General features: G+C 35.1%; 1 protein-coding gene across 1 annotated transcript in view; it reads left to right on the top strand.

Moving 5' to 3' along the window:
* EYS (eyes shut homolog) overlaps nucleotides 1–23,262 on the top strand; it is a 782,127-nt gene that overhangs the window by 197,208 nt on the left and 561,657 nt on the right. The window contains exons 15-18 of the mRNA XM_071548512.1: nucleotides 17,648–17,770; nucleotides 19,490–19,603; nucleotides 20,728–20,841; nucleotides 21,287–21,400. Of these exons, the coding sequence (XP_071404613.1) occupies nucleotides 17,648–17,770; nucleotides 19,490–19,603; nucleotides 20,728–20,841; nucleotides 21,287–21,400 (465 nt within the window). The remainder of the gene's footprint in view (nucleotides 1–17,647; nucleotides 17,771–19,489; nucleotides 19,604–20,727; nucleotides 20,842–21,286; nucleotides 21,401–23,262) is intronic.

Raw genomic sequence — 23,262 nt, 5'->3', positions numbered from 1 at the left:
CAGTTTTAAGGAGAAATAAACAAGGCCGGGAGGAGGCCACAGCCTACACACTCATTCCCACACTCTCCCCCTCCTGTGAGAGACTAGACTATTAGTGCTGATGGCTCAAACCATCAGCCAGGTGCTTTGCTAGCAAAGTTCAGGCGGCCTCTCAGGTGCTGAGGCTGCACATACCCCACACCTCAAGCTACAAGCTGGGTGTTAAAAAAGATAAGGAAACAGTCAAATCTTGTGAGGCAGGGTAGTGTTTCTCTTTCCTTACACAAAAGACTCAGCTGTGATAACTGGGAAGCATCCAGACATTCATACCTGGCCTGAAGGTATTCATCTCTGATGGTGGGCTATTATTAATTATTTTTCTACTTGTGACTTCTGAAACTGCATATAAAGCACTGTACCTAAATTTTGCATTCTGTGCTAAAAGGACACTGTCTTACTGAGGCAATTCCATAAAATAGCCATGAAGATGGCCAGTGGTCTGGAGAAACTGATGTGCAAAGAGTGATTGAGGTAATATTGGACATCTTTATCCTGAAAAAAAGACTAAGAGGTTTTATTGGTTTACAACTGCCGCATGTGAGAGTACATGAAAGACAAAGTAAGGCTTTTCTCAGAGGTCAAAATTGTGCCATGAAGGAAGTCAATGAACACAAGCCAGAATGCAGGAAAATTCAATATTAAGGCAAAAAATAAAATAAGCAACACTGCAAAGGTGGTTACCTATTGGAACATATTGTCTAGAACATTTGTGGTATCCCCATCCACAGAGTCATACTCAAATACTAAAAGGACAGTTCCCTTATCTACCTGACCTATCTGAGTATGTGACTAGATGGCCTCAAGACATCATTTCCAACATAATTGTCCTGTGATTCTGTTACTAAATAAGGAATCTTTGCTCATTTTTTGTTTACTTTACAAATGTAGTGCTTTAAGGTGAATTTGAATTGAACTAACTGTACCTATGGGAAGTCTTTAAGACTGTAAGCATTTTGAGAAGACTAAAAGCATTCTGCCTAATCCTCATTAGGATGTCACCTTTATCAAGGAAATTTGTAGTTGGAAAGAATAAGTTTGTTGTTATACAATGTTTTTCCAAGGCCAGAATTTTTGTGTGTTTAAGAATTTATAAAATATCATTTTTTCACAAGTGTTAATTTATACTTCCTTTTAAAATTGGCTTCCTACTTACGGTGAATTTTAAAAATGGGAAAAATAAAATGAAAGACAAGTGCTATAGTTTGTGACAACAGTAGTCTGTCATCTGGAAACTTTACCTTCAAGTGGTAAGGTAGAGAAACACAGTTAAAGGAAGAAGTGAGAAGCCTCTCTTTAAAGTTTATAACTTGTGCGCAGGTAATATTTAAGTGATATGTAAGGAAATTTTAATCTACCAGATGTTGCATTTTTTCCAATATATTCAGAAAGAAATCAAAAGTAGTCAATGGAATATAAAGTTCCTTATGAAAAAGCAAGGACCCTTTAAGTTTGTAGAAGAAAAGCATGAGGGAAACTTAGAAACATAAAATAACTTTTACCATGACATTACATTCATTTATTGCCACAGAATGTGATGTAACTAGACAATTTATTTGGAAGGTTTGATACTCCATGAGGCAAATTCACAGCAAAAAAGAGTGTAAGTCAATACTAAAGAATCCTCTGACTTCTTGAAAACACCTGAATGCTTGGAGTTTTCAAAGGGAACAGATTGCTGGAAGTCTCTAAAGTAATATCTCCCTAAATAGTTTCTCTTTTTTTGCTCTTAAAAAGTTCTAGGCTGGATGCATAATTTTTGTCTTTTACAAAACATTACATCTACTACACAGCTTCTTTCCCATCCCTGTTTGTTCCTCAGTGATCTATTATCCATGCTACATCTAACTGAATACATAAATATAGCTTTTCTTTCAGTGGGATTAGTGGGTGATTAGCATGATTGCTAAAGTACACTGATTTTGAAGCAGAAAATCCTATCAGTTGAGATGCTTAGATTGATAGGTTAAACCTAAAATCAATTTTTGTTCAACTTAATACACTGAATGAAAGAACAGTACTTCTGATTAAGAGTAAAGTCACATGCAGAAAAATTGTAAATCAAATTCTTCCTTTTTGGAAGGTGTTTCTGTTATTAAAGTTTACTGTACCATGAAATAAGACTGTACTTTCTTTCAAACCTTTCTGAGAGCCATTATTTTGAAGTAGGCACTTGTATATAAAAGTTTTTACTCCAGGAAGAGACCTTACCAGAAGTGTTGCATGCTGTGACTGGAAAGATAAAGTGAATAATCAAAATTACAGATGAAAAATTTCTACAAAATCATTCAGTTCTTCACACTGCTACTGCACAATCATGCTCAACAGAATTTTAATGATTTTTATTTATTGCTTTGATTTCAAAGTTGCTTGATAAGAAAGACTAGCATTTTTTACATACTGCTCCACTTGCCATAAAGATTGCCTGATGCCTAGTTTAAAATTCCAGTTATCAGTTTCTTGCTCCAGGTCACAATTCACTTACACTATTTGTAAGTCATATGTTTTTCTTATATCTAACATACTAACTTTTACTAGAATACCACTCTTTCTAAACAAGTCCATCTAATCTGTGGTAGAAAGTTTGTCCATCAGACTAACACAGAAGATACTTTGAGTATTCATATAGAAAAAGAATAGAGAACTGCTTGTGGCAGTACTTAGTGGACTCAGTATTTTAAGGAAAAAGAGGTCAATACGTTCACAGGATGTTAGCTCTTTTTCAAAGTCTTAATAGTGAAATGTCTGTGGGCAGACACATACATGAGATATCAGTGTTGACTCTTCACCCAGGACGAGGGCTGAGGCTGATCAAACTTAGGTTGGAGAGGCAGAGGTTATACAGCCGGGTAATTCTTGAGTTAGAGACTATTGGCATATTTATTTTTATAAAAGACATCTTTTGCTACCATTGCCTACCACTGAAGTTCTGATTGTTTGCTTCGCTTTTTGATGGAACCCTTTACAAAATTAGTTGAACTTCAACTGTTTGTTACATTATGTGTAACAGTTCAGTCATAGAAGACCTAGCAGAAAAAGGCAATAATTCTAAATTTGGCATAAGTTGAGAGCTCTCTTTTAAAAAGAAAGAAAAAAATTCAGAAGTATTCTAGAATATTTTTGTCATAAGAAAGTAGAAGAAATAATCTTCCATGGCCATTTTTTACATTTTCACTCTGCAGCATAATTATTAACCCATCCTTCCTCTCTCCATTAATATTTACAGTGCACTATTTAAACCTGGTACAGGAAAGAGTGCCATTTAATCTTCCTAAAGTGTATGGAATAATATATTCAGTAAATTATTTTGCCCTCATGAAACTCGTACATGACTGTAGGAAGGTGGTGACTAGAAATTTGTGCATCAACAAAGACATCCAAAAAATTACGTGATAATGTAAAAGAATACTACGGATCAGTCCTTCTAGTTTCATGCTAAGAGAATGACAAAGGGAAAACAATATCAAGGCTAAGCAAAAAAATTTTTGAGGACCAGAATCTAGAAAGCAAATATATAACCTGCCCTTTCCACACAGAACATTCCACATATCGTCCAGTAGGCTTGGATTCTAAAAATGTGAAAAAAGTTGTCTACCTTTACCTTCAGTATCTAGTTTCTTTCTCTGTGTCACTATTTCATTAAGGAAAAAAACACCAAATAAAACCAAAACCAAAATGGCCAACTAATATTCATTATTTGGAATTGAGAGGTATATAATTGAAGAGTCCCTGACTTTCTCAATATAAAAAGAGAATATTTGGAAAATACTAAAAAAAATGAGTCTTTAATGGGTATTCGTCCCTACCAAAGAATTGATTGGATCTGTAAACTGTGTCTGGTTCAGATGGAACTAATTTTCTTCACAGAAGCTCTTACAATGCTGTATTTCAGATTTGTGACTACAGCAGTGTTTTTTAACCCAGGAATATTTTGACTGTTGCTGTGTAGTGCTTGCATAGTATTGAGGCCATTTCTGTGTCTCATTTTTCCCTGCCAGTGAGTAGTCTGGAGTGGACTAGAAGCTGGGAATGGACACAGTTGGGACAGCTGACTCCAAGGGGCCAAAAAGATATCCTGTTCTATTTGTATTATAGTCACCAATAAAAGCCTAAGGAGATTTTTTCTAAAGTAGCTGTTGCACAGAGACCATATGGGCATTGGTGGGAGGTGGAGAGTGACTGCCTTTTCATCACTTGGTGTATTTTAAATTTATTTTTGTAACTCACTATATTGTCCTTATCATGACCCACCAGTTTTCTCACTTTTGCTTTTCCAGTTCCCTATGTAAATCAAATTTCAAAATCTACATTTCTCTCTACTTTTGTTATTAGGATTTTGTTATTAATTTTGTTATTAGAGGAGAAAAATGACAGTGCAATGAAGTTTTAAGTTTCCTCACTTGCAATACTTTTGGATTAAATCATACTTTTGGATTAAGTTGCCATACATGCTTTAAGTTATAATGCAAATCTTAATATACATGTTCCATGCAAATGAAAGTTTTTGACATTTATATGAATAAGAATGTTGCTCAAAAGTAAGACGTTAGGTCATTCCTCCAGAGGTCATGTAATTGTGCAGGCATTGCATATTAAAAATGTGCACTATGATGCAATACACAACTGTGTATTCTGTAAATACACCGGCAACTGTACCTTCTATTTGTTTATAATGTTCCCAAAAGAACACTAAGATTTAAACTTTTAAACATAATCTTCATTAGCTTTGAAAAGTGGACGCAGAGGTATTAAGAGCAAATAAAACTACTTCTACTTCTGTGATAATTCATTGTGTTATTCTTACACATATAAGTATTTAGTGAGCTTTTGCACTGAAAGACTGAAATATATACAAATCTGGTCAATTAAGAGAAGGTAAAAAAGATTCAATATTTAAAAACATTTCTTGAAATAAATACACCTATTAATTACAGTTATTACAAATGAAGTAAATGGAGAAGAAAGAAGAAAATGTGCATGACACGATTAAAACAATTCATTATACATTAGCACATACCAAGCAGTGTAAATAAGCATGCAACCAAGTGTAGGAGAAAGAAAAAGACAAAAACATCATATGAAAATAGGAAACAAGGCAAATGAGAAGAGCAATGTACTTTACAAAGCTGATTAAAAAGTCTCCTACTTGAGTTTGATGTTAAGGCAGGCTGTGATGAAGAAAGAAAAAGTAAACATGGTTGAGAGAGCACATGATGAATTTCTCACTGTTGTGAAAAGATACAAACTTATTAGGTGTAATAGCTTTACTAAGTTACTTTTTTATGTAATTCCAATTTTCTTCCAGTGTTCCTGTCTTTCTCAATATAGTGCTTCATGACAGTGGTAAATTAAATTTTCATGGAATAGAACAAGAAAAAATTACGATCTTTCTCTCTTTGTTTCCCAAAAACATGCTTTCTTTTATGAGGCTAAAAATTATGGGGGAAAAAATTGATCAATAGCTCATTTGTAAAGTCAATTCAATCCTTCAACCCCAGCAGATGACTTAAAGTAATGAAATTTTACTGTCAGAAAACCACTATTTATTTCAAAGTGGATAATAAGACATTGAGGTACTGTTAGCAAAAGCAGACACAGAACAGTGATGCCTTGAGAAATGCTGTAATAACCCATTATATATTCTGCAGATGAGGAAATATCTATATGACAGACTTTAGCTTGAGTCTATTCATTTCTAAAACTACTTTAATGACAATAAAAGGATGGAATGATCTGTTCTGTTAATATTAAAGACCTGTTATAAGACCATCATAGCTGTATTTCACAATTCACCAAGGGTATAATCTTTTAATAAAAGATTTAATTTACAAATTGTGACTAATTTTTAATTTGCTGCTTCTTATATTTGGCATCTCTACGTTTTTCTTAATAGAATATGTTTCCATTTTTTAATGCCTCTTGGTGACAGAATGAGCCCAATCACATTTAATAAGAAATTAATAAGATTTAAACTGTTGTAATCTCTAGTTCTTCAACTGTTCCTGATATTAGAAATGCAAATGACATTTCTTTCTGGACACTATGTTTTGAGTCAATATGCTTGAAAGTGTATTTTTTGTAAAGCAGTTAAACTGATAGTCAAACTATGGCCTTTTTCTGATGTTAGAATGATGTGTCTATTAACCATAATTTTTATATGTTTGGTTTATATGTTTAAATATTTTTTAGTCCAAAACTTCTGTTTCTGGAAAGTAGGTAACTAATAAGTATTTGTCCACTAACAGGTCTAAATATATTCAAAGTCCTAATACAGGATCCAAAGGTTTTGGAATTATGACCTGCTAATGTTGTTTGGCAATCTCTGATTAAAAAAAAAAAAAGATAAAAATTCTGAAGTCTATATGAAGAAAACTGAAACACTATTCATTCTACTGCTAATTTTTAAGGAATATTAACATTATTTAGTTTGGATAACATTAATTAATTTCCTTTTACATTTCCATACACTCAATTCTTCATCCATTCTTTTTTTTCCTGTCTTTATGCTTTCCTACTCGTCCCTAAAAAAACTTCCTTCTCCCACCACTCACTTTCAAACTAATCTCCAGGTCCTGCAATGTACTGAAAAATAATTAACGTGTATTCAGTTTTCATTTTCTGTGGCTCTGTTTGCATTAGTAAAAAGTAAATACATTATATCAAATTCCTGACATTGTCAGCTAGGAGAATTGGCTTACCAGACCTTTAGCAAAGTCTATAGCTGTTGCTTCATGAGTCTTAATAAATTTTTTTTTCATTTACTTATGTGTTACTAGAAACGATATTTTTTTTCATTTTTTTCTTTTTCCATCCGGCTTCTCTGGTAATAAATGGTGTTCTAATCAGATGAGAAATGAAGGATCATATTTGGGTCTCGCATTATCTTTCAAATTTACAAAAGACAGGATAGAAAATATATGATGGATGATTGGGAATGGCTATGTACTTTCTCTCTGTCCAACAGATTGCTTAATAGCAAATTCTAAAAAGTAGTTCAACCCCAAAATTTTGCCAATCTCAATACCATGAATGACATGAACAGCAAGTGTATTTGCATTTATTTTTATTTTAATGTTTATCTTCCTAAATTCTACTGAAAAAACTTTTACACTCCTGAGGAAATGCAAGCCTAACTTTATGTTGCACTTCAGAAAACATGATTTCTCTTTTACATAAACTCATTGAACTTACTTTCTATAAGAAATTAATTCATCTCCAAAATTAAATTGAAAACCTCTTTATTTAATGCAATATTATATCACACTACGGGGCAGCTCATCTACTTATCAGTTTATTCTTGTCACATGTATTCTGAAAGCCCGGCAGTACCTCTGAGGTGTGACTGAGGAACAATAGCAACACTGCCCACTGCTTACGTGGTTTTACTGGGAGCTTCATATTTTAGGGATCTTTTTATTCAGCTGAGCTGAAAAATAAGTTAAGCTGAAATTTTGTGTAATTTATAAGTTAGAAAATTTATATTAATTATTGTTACTGTTGTTTATGTTTTTGTAATGCTTTTGTTGTGTTTTTGGTTGTGGTTGATTTTTTTTTTTCCCTACCAACCTGGTAGAAGCAATTGCTTTTACCTGAATTCTAACTGATTTTGTTTGCTTTGGAAACAAATACCTCAAATATTTATTTTTTAAAATTTAGCAAAGTACCATTACAATCACTTCTTTATAAAGGGAGGAAAAGAGTCTTTCTCTGGAACTTAGGGTTTAATTATCTGCTGAAGTTTTGCCTTTTTTCAGGCCCTGAAGTTATGTTTCATTAAGTAATATCATATTAGATTGATCTATATACAAGATAATGCAACAAAAAATTATATGGAGAAATCAAAGCTATTTCTATTAAGTAATTTTTTACTCTTGTTTTGTCATTATTCACACAGAAGTTTTTAAATGCCATAGGCTTTGCATATCAATAACAATAAGATAGTATATAGGGAAGGTTAATAAATTAGCTATTCCTAATAACAATCAAATTATGTTCTATGACACCACCTTCTTGGTAGACTTTGACATCATCCCAAAAGAAGCAGCAAACACTGACCACTTTAGAGTCCTCATGGTAAAATGAAAATGGATAACTGCTATTATTTCATAAAGTTTTTATTTTATTTTCTTTCTACTTCTGTGCCTATATTATTCTGCAGTTCTAATGTATCATACACAAAATGATAAGATAGTCTGACACATTCCAAACCAGCAAGCACAGTCAGAATAAAACTTATTCTGTGTCTTCTTAGTGTAAATGATAGAGATTCTGAAGCTGCCTGCTGTGGTACAGTAACCAAACTTCTGTTGTAATAGCTGTAAGTCTTCTGATGTATTTCTGTAAGATGTATAGAGTATGCCTCTGTTTTTCCTTAATCCTTTTTCTCTAGTTCTAATCCATCTTTTAGTGGAACTGACAAAACTGTTCTCACAGTATTGGAAGATGTATTTGGCTATTGTGGCCTTCTGCCTAGGTTTAAGGGGGTTTTTTGAAAGAAAATACTGTAGAGCAATAATTCTCCTACATGTCTCATTAAATTGTATAGCTTAAGGTCCAGCTTGCCCAAACCAGTAGAAATGGTCATTGAGTCAAATAGCCAAAAGAGAAATGATGCACTTATTAGCTGTCACTGTCTAGAAATTCTAGACAGGAGCAGAATGAAGAGAAAGAGTTACAGAAAGGTCAGTCACTCTCTTTAACAGAACTTTCTAGTTCAGAACTTGTGTTCTGTTGTTTTGTTCTATATTCAAGAAGAAATGAAGAATCCTTAAACAGAGAAAAAAAAAAGAGAGAAGAAATGTGTAGCTGAGTAGGTGATATTTGGGTAATTCTCCAGAAAATTAAAAGTATTGATCTGCTTCCTAACAAAGGGGAAAAGCAGTTAATATAAAATGCCAAGAAGTTTTCAACATCCTTTCTGTGTGACCCTAAGCAAAAAAAGTCAACATTTCCCTGTCTTTGACCATATAGTAGAAGAATCATAGAATCTTAGAAACATAGTGTTGCCAAGTTTTGGGATCTAAACAGGGACAAAGAGTCAAGTTTAGAAAAGAGACATTGTTTATTCTGCACAGGGTGCAAGTTGGAAGTTTTTCACAGATCAACTTCCATCTGCAACTGAGATCAAAGGAAGGGACAAGAGAGTTCTACTTAAAGACATCAACAGGAAATCCCTAGTTGGAAAGGACCAATAAGGATCATCAAAGTCTGACTCCTGGGCCTTCACAAGACAGTTCCAAGAATCACACTATGTACCTGAGAGCACCGTCCAAACCCTTCTTGAACTCTAGCAAGTGCCATGACCACTTTCCTGGGGAACCTGTTCTAGTATCCAGCCTAAACATACCCTAACAGAGTTTGATGCCATTCCCTTGGGACCTATCACCAGTCACCAGAGAGGATGTCAGTGCCTAATCTTCTACTTCCCCTCATGAGAAAGTTGTAACTGCAATGAGATCTCTCCTCAGTGTCCTCTTCCCCAGGCTGAACAGAGCAAGTGACCTCAGCAGTTCCTCACATGGCTTCCCCTCCAGGCCCTTCACCATTTTCGTAGCTCTTCTTTGGACACTTGCTATTAATTTTGTATATTTCTTATATTGTGATGCCCAAAACTGCACACAGTATTCAAGGCAAGGCCACACCAGTGCAGAGAAGAGGGGGACAATCCCCTCCCTCTACTGGCTGGCAGTGCTTTGCCTGATGCCCCCCAGGACATGGTTGGCCCTCCTGGTTGTCAGGGCACTGCTGACTCATATTCAACTTGCCATTGACCAGGACCCCCAGGTCTCTTTCCCAGTACCTCATTCCCCAGTTTGTATGGACATCCAGGGTTGCCCCATCCGAGGTGCAGAATCCAGCACTATCCTTGTTGAACTTCATATGGTTGGCGATTGCCCAGTCCTCTAATTTGTTGAGGTCTCTCTTCAGGGCCTCTCTGCCTTCCAGAGTCAACAACTCTTCCCAGTTTAGTACTGTCATCAAACTTAGTATTCCTTTGAGTCCTGTGTCCAAGTAATTTATAAAGATGCTGAAGAGCACGGGGCCTAAGATGGAGCCCTGTGGAACCCCACTAGTGACCAGTTGCCAGCCTGATGTTACACCAACCTCTGTAACTCTTTGTTTTCAAGGCATGAGACAATTGCTCACACACCATATGATGTGTTTATCCAAGTGTGTGCAGGACATTTTATCCAGCAGGATACTGTCAGAGGCAGTATCAAAAGCTTTACTCAAATCCATAAAGATTGAATCAACTGTTTTCCCCTGATCAACTAGGTCTGTTACCTTGTCATGAAAGGAAATTAAGTTTGACAAGCAGAAATTTCTCCTCGTGAAGCCATGAAGGCTGTGTTGTCCTATAGGTGTTTTTCAATAACTCCCAGAATAATCTTTATCAAAATTTTGCCAGTCACAGAAGAATCTAGAATGCTTAGATGAAAATGCATACTTTTCATATGCTTATTTCATATTTTCACATACATTCAAAAACAATCTCTTTGGCTACAACTTCAGCTGTGTTATTTAGAAATGATTCAGAGCAATTTCAGAGCTGTTGAATTGTGGATAGGTCAAATAACAGGAAGGTAGGAAAGAGCAAAAGTGAACTGCAGAACTGTCAGGTCTAACTTGAATTCTTGAAAAATTACTAGAGCAAATGTGAAGATGAGCTATTTATAAGCATCTGACGCCAACTACAATGGTCGGATGGTAACATGAATTTCTCAAAAGCAAAATGCATGAAACCATTGCAATTTCTGTTGTTAGTTGGTAATAAACCTTTGGGATAAGGAAGAAGTAGGTTGTATATGTCTGCAGTTCATCAGCATTTTTATAAGGAAACGTAGGGAACACTGTCTCAGTGAAACCACCACTGAACAACATGTAGCTCAGTGGAAAAAAGTACCATAACATCACTGGAAGTGTGGAAAAGAACATCACTGGAAGTGTTTAGGGTCCACTAGGTCTCTTCATCAATGTTCCTTATCAGTGACCTGGATGATTGAATTAGGACTATTGTGGCTGAATTTACAGATGGCACCAATCTGGGAAAGAAACAGACAAGAAACTCTAGCAGTGTTCTGGAAAAGAAAAAAGATTCAGCTGAGCAAAGATGCATCCTCTTTGGCAGTCATAAACAAATGCATAAAAATTGGAAGCAACCAGGTAGAAAATTTGCAAAACATATCTGGAGAATTCAAGCAGAATGGGATTCAGCTATTTAGTGGTGTTATGGAAAAAGAAATCTCCACACTGACATATTGTCCATGAGTTCTGCTTGTGTAAAAAGTGTTGTGGTTCCCTGCTTATGTCAGCATGTACCAGCAGGGTCCTGCTAATCTGATCTTGCCTTGCTGACTTTGACTTCCAGGCTTCAATTCAAACCTGCCTTGGCACTGCAGGCTGTCTCATCATCACTGTGCCATGGCAGACCTGGTTACCAGCAATGGACCTGCTCTGCTTTTCTCACTTGGGTGCTCTGGGACTGTATTGCTTGTCAGAGAGGTTTTGCCCTACCTGCCTTGCTGTCATATTACCCATATGAATTATACAAGTTGATTGAATTTATTGAATTAAACCTATCTGAACACAGTACTTTAAAATACGGTATTAAGACATAAACTCAACATACAGTGTCAGCACTGGACATGGCTGGAATGTGTGTTGCTAACCAATAGCTATTTCAGAAAGCCTATTAATATTTATTGCTCTAAAGGATTTGTGCCTCTGTATGGAGCTGTAGATACTCAGATTTTGATCATGACACATCGAAAAAGATTTTATCCATAATGCTAGAGTTCATTAGTGAATGAAGATTATTATCAGAAAAGCACTGGTGTTCAGCAGGTAATAACCAACCTGTTAAAGAAAGGCTTGCTACCATTAAAGAACTCTGACAATTTAATCTGACAATTTATTAATTTGTAAATACGTCAGATAACTTACATTTGGGTACACAGAATGATTCCACAATGGACTTCATCCATGCAAGGGAAATAAAATGCCCTTTAACTGTCCCGTGTCAGAGCATAGCTGAAGCATGTGTAGGTAAAAATGAATCTCCAGGGTTGAGCAGCTCCTGCAAATATATCAGTGAAGGGAAAGTAATGTGCCGGTGCCAAAAATTTCTACCCTAGCACAGAGGTGACTAGGACAAATTGGCCAACAGTAATTGCTTAGTAAAAGCTTAGAAGAGAGCCAGAAAGGAGTGTGAATTCAGACTTCTAAAGGGCACACCTTTTGTTCTGCAAGGTCTGCCTGCGAGGTCTGTCCACTGGGGACTATAAGAATTGGTCTCAGAGTAAGTCCTTTGAGCCTAGATGAAATCATCTTTTGTTGTCAGTGTCAGGTGCCTCAGCTTGCCATCATTATCATGTTAATTTTTACAGTAAACAATTTATCTGAGATATAACTCTGTGGTATCAGGCATATTTTAAAATATATGTGTATTTCTTGATATCAAATTGAGTAAATGATAAGCAGAAGGTGGACTAACTGCTATATAAGATTCCTCTCTAGACTCAATTGAGCTTAAATGATGTATAAAAATTTTTGCTGAAAAAATATTCTTTTAGTCCTCCTATGAGAAAATCATAATATAATATAATATTATTGTAGTATAATATATTAAATTCAAAGTGAGTTGTAATGATGAATTTTCAGCTTCCAGTAGAGCTGTTTGAGGAATATATAATGAAATGTTATTTTGTCAGAAAATGATGACATGATGGGATAAGAACTGACTTTTGGCCTGGAAGCTTTACTTTTTTCACTCATTTCTTAGTTGAGAAAACTTTGTAAAAGGTTTAAAACTGTTGAATTAATTCAGCTCAAACCTAAATGATAGCAAATTGAATTGCAAATCTGTTGAAATTATTTTGTCTTAGATTATTTTGTTATTTCCAAACTGGAATATGTGGGAAAAAACCTGTTGTACAAACACCATAAGTACTCGTGATAGTACATTTTTACAACACGTTTAACTTTTTTTCTTTATTATGTGTACAAATTTTGACTTGCCCCCAAGCTGGACTGAGAAATGAAACAACTGAATGTCTCACAGGAACAAAACATAATTTTTTCAGATTGCTGCACATGTTAGATCAGAATTTCTGCTCGTGAAAATGAGCAGCCTTCAGAGAACACAAAAGCTTTCTTAAAGTTGAATATAATTTTTCAGTCTCTTTAATTTTGAATCAAGTTTTTAAAATTTTTAGAATGTAGTTTTGTTATTCTAATCTAACTGGTGAAGTTTGAATTGTCTTTACCAGGATTTTGATCTCTGAGATACAGAAACCATATGTGCAATAAGGATACAACTGAGAAAATTGCATCTTTCACTATGTCTTCTGTAGTTGTGACAGGTTCCTTCATTACCACAATCCCATCTATTTATTGGAGGAGCTGATCACAATAAAACACTTTCCTGTTGTATTGCCTGAAGCAAAAGCATGATTTGTTTTCCCTGCCTTTCATTCTGTTGGGGGTTGACCCTGGCTGGATGCCAGGTGCCTATCAAAACCACTCAATCGCTCCCCTCCTCAAATGGACAGCAGAGAGAAAATATAAGGAAGGGCTCCTAAGTTGAGATAAGAACTGGGAGAGATCACTTACTGATTACTGTCACAGGCAAAACAGACTCAACTTGGGGAAGTTGACTAAATTTCTTACTAATCAAAATCAAAGCAAGACAATGAGAAGTAAAACAAAATATTAAAAATACCTCTCCCTCCATCCCTTCCACCTGGGAATGGGGGTTATGGTCAGTTCATCACACATTGTTTCTGCTGCTGCTCAGGGAGAGGAGTCCACCTGCTCAAGTGTGGGGTCCCTCCCATGGGAGACAGTCCTCCACAAACTTCTCCAGTGTGAGTCCATCCCAGGACTGCAGTTCTTCATTAACTCCTCCAGCTTGGGTCCCTTCCTACAGTGTGCAGTGCTTAAAGAACAGGGTGGGTCCTTCCACAGGGTCATAAGTACTACCAGAAAACCTGCTACAGCATGGGATTCTCTCTCCAAGGGTCTGAGGGTGCCTGCCTGGTGTGTGCTCCAGCACAGGCTTCCCATGGCTTCGCAGTCTGCATTTGGGCATCCATGTGCTCTGTTGTGGAGGAGACCCACAGGCTGCAGATGGATCTCTGTACCCCCATGGAATCCCATAGGCTTCAGGGGGATAATGTGCTCCACCATGGTCTTCACTATGGTCTGCAGAGGAATCTCAGCTGCAGCTCCTGGAACACCTGCTTCCTTTCCTTCTTCACTGACCTTGGGGTCTGCAGAATTGTTCCTTTCACCTATTCTCACTTCTCTCTTCTGTGATTGCAGTAACAATCTGTTCAGTAATGTTTTTTTTCTTTTTGAATATTATCACAGAGGCATTACTGCTGCCTCTGGTGGGCTCAGCCTTGGCTAGTTGTGGTTCAGTCTTGGAGCCAGCTAGCATTGGCTCTGCCAGACATGGAGGAAACTTCTGGCAGCCTCTCTCAGAAGCCACCCCTGTAGCTCCCCTGCTACCAAAACCTTGCCACACAAACCCAATACACTTGCAAAGGTGATGACTTTTTAAATGCTAATATTAGTTGCACATTTTTTACAATTTTGATAATTTTTGCAGTTAGTACAATTTTTTATATTTGACATTCTAGAGGACCCAAGGAAAAGTAGGATTTCATTATTATAGATGTTGAATGAAAAAAAATCAGTAGGAATCAGACTATTCCTAAAACTAAATTAATAAAACGGCTTGTGTGTAATTATTATCATATCCAGTATAAATAAGGAGAAATTGGCAACCATTAGTATTTAAGGATAACAAAAATATTGTCCAGGTTTTAAATGAATTTATTGAATTGTGTCATTTCTTTCTTTCAGTCTGTTTAAGCATTTCTCAGATGTAATTTTAACAGGAACCATATAACTTTTCCCCAGAAGCAGTATTTGTTCAATAAGAGTGAATGAATGCACATCAAATCCTGCTGGCTCTGACAATAACCCTTAATGTGAGGTTTCAGTTAATAGCTTCAGATGTACCTGCCATCCAGAATATAAGGAACCATGTAGTGAAATTGCCATAAATCACTGTGTGACTGGACTTTGTCAGAATGGATCGCAATGCAATGATCTCCCTAGAGAGTTTCTGTCACAGTCTGAATAGTAAAAACCCCTTTTGTCATGAGTCATTTAGCTGTGTCAGAATGAAATGTCTCAAGAAATGCAGCATTTCTTAAATAAATAAATAAATTACTCAGTTGCTATATTTCCATTGTCTAAATTTATGAAGTAAATGGGTATCTGTAGCAGAAAAATAGACACTTGCTCATTTCTTTTTGTAGGAAATAGTGTATTATTAAATTCTGCAGCTGAATTTGTTCTGATGGTAAGCTTACTCAAAACCAATTAATTAAGCTCTGAACCCACCACTCTGTTTTTCAACTTAGTATAGCAACTTTAGATATATTTCAAGCTGCAATACTTTGATAATTAATTCAAAATGCAGAAATAAAAGCATACATAGGTTAAGATCTTTATTTCAACTCTGTAAAGTTATTATGAATATTTATTTTTATTTTGTAAAAAAAACCCAAAAACCTACCTGTTGACTTTTCTATATTCATTATCTCTACTTAGATGATGGCCACATACATATGTATATCTGTGTATAGCTCTTACCATCACTGATCAATGTTTTCATTTTACTTCTTTATCATATTTTTATATGAGTTTTATGTAGTACTTCAGTAAGCAGATGTTAACAGATATTTGCAAAGGCAAAAACGAGAGAGACTTAAATTTTTAATAGCAATCAACAGGGAGGAAAACTTCAGCTGTGTGAGAATGTGGCACAGCTGGTGTTTGGGATGCAATTGAAACATAGCTTGGAGACACCTTACTGCAAGTTCTGATTTAGAAACTAAAATGACTGCATGTGTAGGGCAGTTTTACTATGCATTGTCTTGTATTTATGCCTCAAAGGGTTGTTCTACAAGCCAGAATTTTTGAAGTGCAGCATGTTCCAGCAATCTACTTTGGTGGTCAGCAGTTGCTGTCTTACCTCATGTAACAAGATGTTAAAATATTAAAAAATCATCCAGATCAGGAGCTCTTCAGTCATGCTCCAAGGACATGGTTACGTTTCTTTTAATTTGAAGACCAGGTCCAGGCAGGACTGAACTTTTAAAATTTCATAATAATTTTTTACTCTGAATCTGCACTTAATAAATGCTATTAAAACAAGGTTGTGTTTCATTTTTAAAGCTATCGCATATGCTGTAGGAATATAGATTTGTTTGAACATCTTTGATGAAAGACTAATCCTTTTTCTCCAAAACATTGATCAACATGAAGTCAGATATGGGACAACTTGATGGCACACTAGAACCTGTTTTGGCAATATCTATGCTAGTGAAGCATGGCATTACCTTACAAATATTTCGTAAAATTAAACATGAATTTCAGATTTCAGCCAGACTTGGTATCTAAGTTTGTAAGACATTGCAACTAACTATAATTAACTCACTGAACCAAATCTCTGGTTTAAGCTTTTAGAGGCTTTTCAAGCTGCAGTTTTTAAATTGTAATAAATTAGCCTAATCTATTTTGATATTTGTTGTTAGAAAATTTTTAAGTTCTTAGTTAACAGGAGACCAGAAACTATACTTCTTATACTTTAACTCACTGAGGTTTTATGACCAAAGTTACAACAAAAATGTATAAAATTCAAAAGTTCACAGTTATATTCAGTATTTGGATACTAGCCCCACACACATGAATAGATTTTTTATTGTGTTATATCAATTAATTAAATATTTTTATCTGGTTTGAATTTTTTCTTTTCAGGGAAACAAAGAATATATACTTGCAATTTTTTATTGTGTGTGTTGAAAAATAAAGGTGTTTATATCAAAGAAAACTGTTATTTTCTTGCTGGGTGATGGCTTCAGAAAATATATCATGGCCAATATAGCTGAAAAGTAAAGTGTAGGTTAATGTTTTCTCTTTGAAATTTATTTTTTTTAATGTTGTGCATATGTACCCATCCATAGGAAACTTAGATGGTTAGTTTTCACAAGACTAGGTTCCTTAAGAACTGTAAGTTAACTGGTTCAAAAAATCAATACTAATATGCTGCCAAACATGCCTGTTCTTATAATACCTGCTTTATAATAGAATGTATTGGGATAATTTATTTTTTTATTCGTCTCAAAACATTGTTTTCTTAGTGTGGTAAAGAACACCATACTAAAAATGAAAAGACTTTTATCAACAGTCTGTTTATTGATAAATCAATAGAAAACGGAATTTAGCATAAAATCGCTTGAAGAATTTGACATTCTATTGAATTCTCTTGAAGACCTACTGTATCTTGAATACTTTTTATTGTTATTGAAAGTACAGGTTTACCACTGGCTTTATCATTACAGCTTTGTTCCATTCATAATTGGTTTGCATATGAAGTGAAACTTTCAAGGAAGGAGATATTTTCCCCTATACTAAATAAGATTTTGAAGCATAATCACAGAAAAGTGCGCTGTAAATTGGCCTATCACTTGTCCATTTTTCCAAAATAAATGTGATAGTAAATTTCCAAGTTGTCTGTTATTCTTTTTTTCATTAGGTTTTACTGGTCACTTATGTGAAGCAGATGTTACTGCCTGCCTATCACAGCCTTGTGGAGCTTCCAGCATCTGTAAAGACACATTGGGTGGCTATCTTTGTTTCTGTGCACCGGGCTTTATAGGTGGGTTCAAAGTGGTGTTGTTTAGTATGTTTAAGTCAGTCTTAAATCAGAGAAAAGAAGGTTATTGAAAAGTAGCAATAGATATAATTTACCAGTGGTCCTCTGATTCAGGCAGAAACAACTTTTATTTCCTGACACACAAAAGTACTTGGCTGTGTAAGAGTATTCAGCTGTAAAAAATACTGTCTACAAGGGACTATTTCCACTCCAATAATTCTTTATACTATTTTAGACATGGTGTCTGTCTTACACTGATAGGATTTGAACTCCCAGCCATATGCAAGTTGGCCTTAATTTATCTGCTTTGTCCTCTCTGTAATAAGTCTGCAGTAACAAGGCCCTCAACTGCCAATATACATCCAAGATCCTGGGCAGGTTTAACTGCTAAAGCTTAAATATACCCTGCATGTCACTGTCATCAGTCTGACTAGATTAAAATTAGTTTGGCTATGTCAGCATACTGCCATGGTAATTCCAGATTAAAGTGTAAAAAAGAAATCTTTCCAGATACAGGTACACATATTTTTCATCAACTGTATGATGAAATAATCAAGTGCAGTAGGAATTCCCTGAGAGGCAGATCAGCCCTGCAACCCAGATCCATCCTGTCTACCTCCAGGGAGTTTGGCTCCTAAAACAGGAGTAAGATGACACTAAAATCTCTCTCAGTAGTCAAGGAAGACAGAGACAACCAGAGGAAATCATATCTAGAGTAGACTCTAGGTACTCTGGTACAGTACCTCCTAACTTGTTGCTCTACATCCTAAAAAAGGTATCCATTTAAGTGAAATAATCTGTAAATTTAAAAGCTATAGTATTTGTGTCTTTATTGTAATGAAAAACTGTAGCCTGTTTCTGTGGTAGGTTTATTATTATAAAAATATAAAGTAAAATTGTACGATTTTACTTGTGACAATTCTTAGTGAGGTCTTTTTTTATTGAAGTGTTTGTTTAAATTCTTAAACTTATATCTAAATAACAATAGTTTTGTATTTTTATTTTATACTTTTTCTGTGACCAAATAAAACCTTCAAAATCTCTCTGAAGCTGTCAGGATGTTTCTATCTATCTTTTAGGCATAAATAATAATAAATTTGATGCTATCATCAGCTATTTATATGCAAAATGCAAATACTTTCTGAGCTTTGTTCTACCTCAAAGACCAGAAAAAATATTAGATACCTCATTCACAACTAGAAATCAGCATCTATATTTTTCCTTCATATATTTACAAATGCATATCAATATCTAACTTTCTATTTATTTATTTAAAAATATGAAAATATGTCCATAATTAAAATCCTTTTCAAAATTTCCCATAGAGATCTTCAGAATGAACCCATAAATTAATAAATTGATTAAAATAATATTATAGAAAAGACTGATATTTTAATATTTGGTCTTAAATCCCATAATTACACTTTTGTGATGTTTTAGGAAAACTCCAGACTTATTTCCCTTAAAATATGAAAATATTCAAATTTGTGAGTACATTTATAAAGGAATCTATAAAATTCTCACTCGATCTTTGTTGAACATTATAGTCTATATATACATTTGACTTTTGCCTTTAATTGCCAAAAAATTAATTCCCCAACGACAATTTATGGCTTATTGATAAAAGTTCTCTAACCTCAGTTATTTCTTTTTGTTGCTGCTTGCACTGGTGGCTGACCACTGGTGTGTTCCTACTGAAATGAAAACTTCACTTGTTTCCAGGCCATAACTGCGAGATTGAAGTGGATGAGTGTCTTAGTGACCCTTGTCACAATGGAGCTACTTGTGTTGATCATTTGAATGCCTTCAGTTGCATCTGTCAGGAGGGATTTGAAGGTATAAAAAAATCCATAGAACTATAACTCTGTAAATCTACTTTGAGTTTTACACCATTCTTTTTTAACATATGAGATGAGATACATGTATACTTATGTGGGTGCCATCTGAACTTATAAACATGTCAATTATGGAAAGCGCATTTTGACTAAATTGTCTCTTTTGTTTTCATGGTAACCTGGAACTAGGCATTTTCTACTGGCTGGTGGCTTGGCTGTTGAAAATGGGCCTGTTGGGTTCAGTGAAATTTTGCAAATAGGAGATACTGTTTTCTGTAAGCTTTTTAAATATTTTGCTTTTGTTATAATAGAATTGAGCTAAAAAACCCACTTTGTGGTAGAGGTTTTGTTCTTTGCATATTTGTACAGTTTATGTGAAAAATTCAATCAGTTTCATAAGTGGATGCATTAATATCTGCAGCAATTATTTCCTTTCAGCTCAGATCAGGAATTTAAGGTGTATTCATTTTCTTTTTAGAGTGTATTTTTTTAAATATCATGGATATTTCATCATTGAAATACAAATTAATCCATAATTCAAATGTCACAGTGCAAAATAGTACATTTCTACTGCTTGTTATATTCAGAACAATTATTGCTTGAATTTCTGTTTCTTAAAATTCTTTTAACTTCCCAAACCTTTCAACAGATGTTTTTATTTTGTTGTCAAAAAAATTAAATTAGCTAAGACATATTAGCAATCAAATATTTTTACATGTGTAGTTATATGGGGTTTTTAGCTATAGTTTTGATTGGAATAAATTGTCTTCTTGTCTATATCAGAATTCTTCAGATTTCTGGGAGTACATCTATTGCCTTATTATGAACACAATAAATATTTCCTCTCGTCACTGCAGTGCAGTATATTGTATTCAATGTCATTTATTTTCTGGTCTTCTATAGTCATATAAGAGGAAATTTCTCTGCTTTAGGCCTTAGGAATATATTGGATTACTATAGTTTTAATATTTTTAAAAATTAGTGAACTTAAACATTTAGAAGATAAAGGTCTGTCATAGATGCCTGAATTTGAATATAATATTTGAATATGTCAAATACATTCCAGTATGTGAGGTATATTCAGTTAAAATAAATGTTCACCTTTAAATAAATATGTATTTACAGGTAAAACTTGTGAAGCAAATATAAATGAATGTCACTCTTCTCCATGTCTTCATAATGCATCATGTGCAGACCTTATTGGTGGCTATGAATGCATCTGTCTACCTGGTTTTACTGGTGAGTTGTTTTCATAGTAAACCTTGTTTTTCACAGTGAGGTAGTCTACAAAGCATCCATTAAGACATTATAGACAAATTTGCTTGTGTTTTATTCTCATTTCTCTTTATCCGCCCTGGTCTAATGTTTCATTTGCATTCCAACAAACTGTAACACTGACTGGATCTGTAAACTACATAGCATAAGATAAATCAGTCCACATTTAAAAAGACTTTCAAAGCTTACACAGGGAAGATTAGTAACCATTTAGCAACTCAAAATAAGTCATTATGTATTTGTGGTAATAAGAGCTAAATGGATGCTGATGTTAGTAGTGTGGCTCTTCATCTGGCGGATGTATGTTAGCTTCTCTTCACAAGTTGCTTGAGATTTCTGTGGTGCAAGTGAATTAGAAAGTGGCACCTGATTGTATTAGTAAGTGTTCAAATCTTTCATCTTTTCAAAGGTGCAAGATGTGAAACAGATATAGATGAGTGTGCTTCATTTCCCTGCAAGAATGGAGCCACCTGCATTGACCAACCTGGTAATTATTTCTGCCAATGTGTGGCTCCGTTTAAAGGTAATGAACACCAAGGGAGAGGGGAAGACAAACATAATTAATGTTAGAAAGCAATTCTTTCAATTATCTGATCTCATTTCACTCTTCCTACAGCATTATTAGTCCTTCATTTTCTCAAAGTGACCAGCCAAATATGCCTTAGGCTGTAACTAAGGTGAAGAGACATCTACTGGTGTGTTTATTTATTAACTAAAATCGATGATTTAGAATATGTTTATTAACAGAATAGGATTGCTTACAAAATGAGAGCTACATGTCCATTATGCTGCCGTCACAAAGATTGGTTTCTTTTCTATGGTTTTCTCTCTAATTTTATTGGTCACGGCATTCTCTAAATTATTTTTTTTGATTATTAGAAAACAATTTATAGCTCTCTTGGAATCCAGAAACTGTATGAGATTATTTCTTTTGATGCTTTTAAAGGAAATACATTTAAATGTCAAGGTTTATTGTGACCTTTATCATAGAAATTTTGGGGTTAAATTTTAAACACGCAGTACTAAAATAATTTAAAATAACAAAGTGTGTGGTGCTCTTGAGCAAATATAGTGCCAAATATAATCTCAGTGAAAAACACCTATTGATTTATAAATTAAATATGAACACATTTTTCCTCCAACGGTTCAGTATAATGATACATACCTAGGATTCCATAACAATCATTAAAAGACAATTTTCTTGTTATGTTGAGACAGCAGGACTTTTCCCTTTAAGGGAAGATGCTTGAATAAAATTCATTATTCGTGAGTACATGAACAAATACTCATGTCTGGTTTTATTATTTTAATTTATAGTCAGAATTTAGTTAGCAATTTTTATTCATTTAATTTATATTCTACTGAATAAAATCTAGTACAATAACAAGAAAATGACTACTGCAGGATCAGAATTGCCTCTGCGCAGGAAGATGTGAAATAGTTTTTAGTACATGGTTAGAAATACTGGTCTTTTAAGTACTTGTTAGAAAAGGAGCCTGAGTTCCAGAGACTGTGATGTTCATTCAGACTTTTAAGTAAGTAACTAAAATTTCAGAAAGCCAACATTTCTGAAGTCATCCTTTGAGAAGCTAGTAGCATCTCATACACTCAATGGAAAAGTTAAGCCCTGCGGGCAAGATTCGTATTGTGTAACTGAGGTCCTCTGAGAACATAATAAGAGGAAGGAGTTAATTACCTGCTGTGCCTCGAGACACTCACAAGTCCATGGGGCCTGATGGGATTGACTTGAGGGTACTGAGAAGCTGGCAGAAGAGCTCACCAAGCCACTTGCCTTCACTTATCATCAGTTTGGGATAAACAGGTGGCTGGAGGTTTGCCAATGTGATGACCATATACAGGAGGGTCAGGAGGAGGATTCAGTGAACCATAGGCCTGTCAACCTAACCTCAGTGCCTAGTAAGGTCATGGAACAGATTATCTTGAGTGCCATCCCATGGCACATACTGAGCAACAAAGAGATCAGGCCCAGTCAGTAAGGTTTAGGAAAGGCAAGTCCTGTTTGACCAACCTGATCTCCTTTTATGACCTAGTGGATGAGGGAAAGGTTGTGGATATGTTTTACCTGGACTTAAGTAAACCCTTTGATACTGTCTCCTGTGGTTTTCTGTAAAAGTTGTCAGCCCATGGCTTGGAAAGGTGCACTCTTCGCTGGGTTAAAAACTGGCTCGATGGGTGGGCCCAGAGAGTGGTGGTGAATGGAGCCACATCCAGCTGGTGGCCAGTCACTAGTGGGGATTCTCCAGGACTCAGTGTTGGGGTCAGTCCTGTTTAAGATTTTTTTTTTTTTTATTTGGATGAGGGGATTAAATGCGTCCTCAGTCAGTTTGCAGATGACACCAGGTTGGGTGGAAATGTTGATCTGCT

Source organism: Pithys albifrons, chromosome 2 (assembly GCF_047495875.1).
Source record: "Pithys albifrons albifrons isolate INPA30051 chromosome 2, PitAlb_v1, whole genome shotgun sequence".
Lineage (NCBI taxonomy): Eukaryota > Metazoa > Chordata > Aves > Passeriformes > Thamnophilidae > Pithys > Pithys albifrons.
This window is presented reverse-complemented; position numbering and strand designations above follow the sequence as displayed.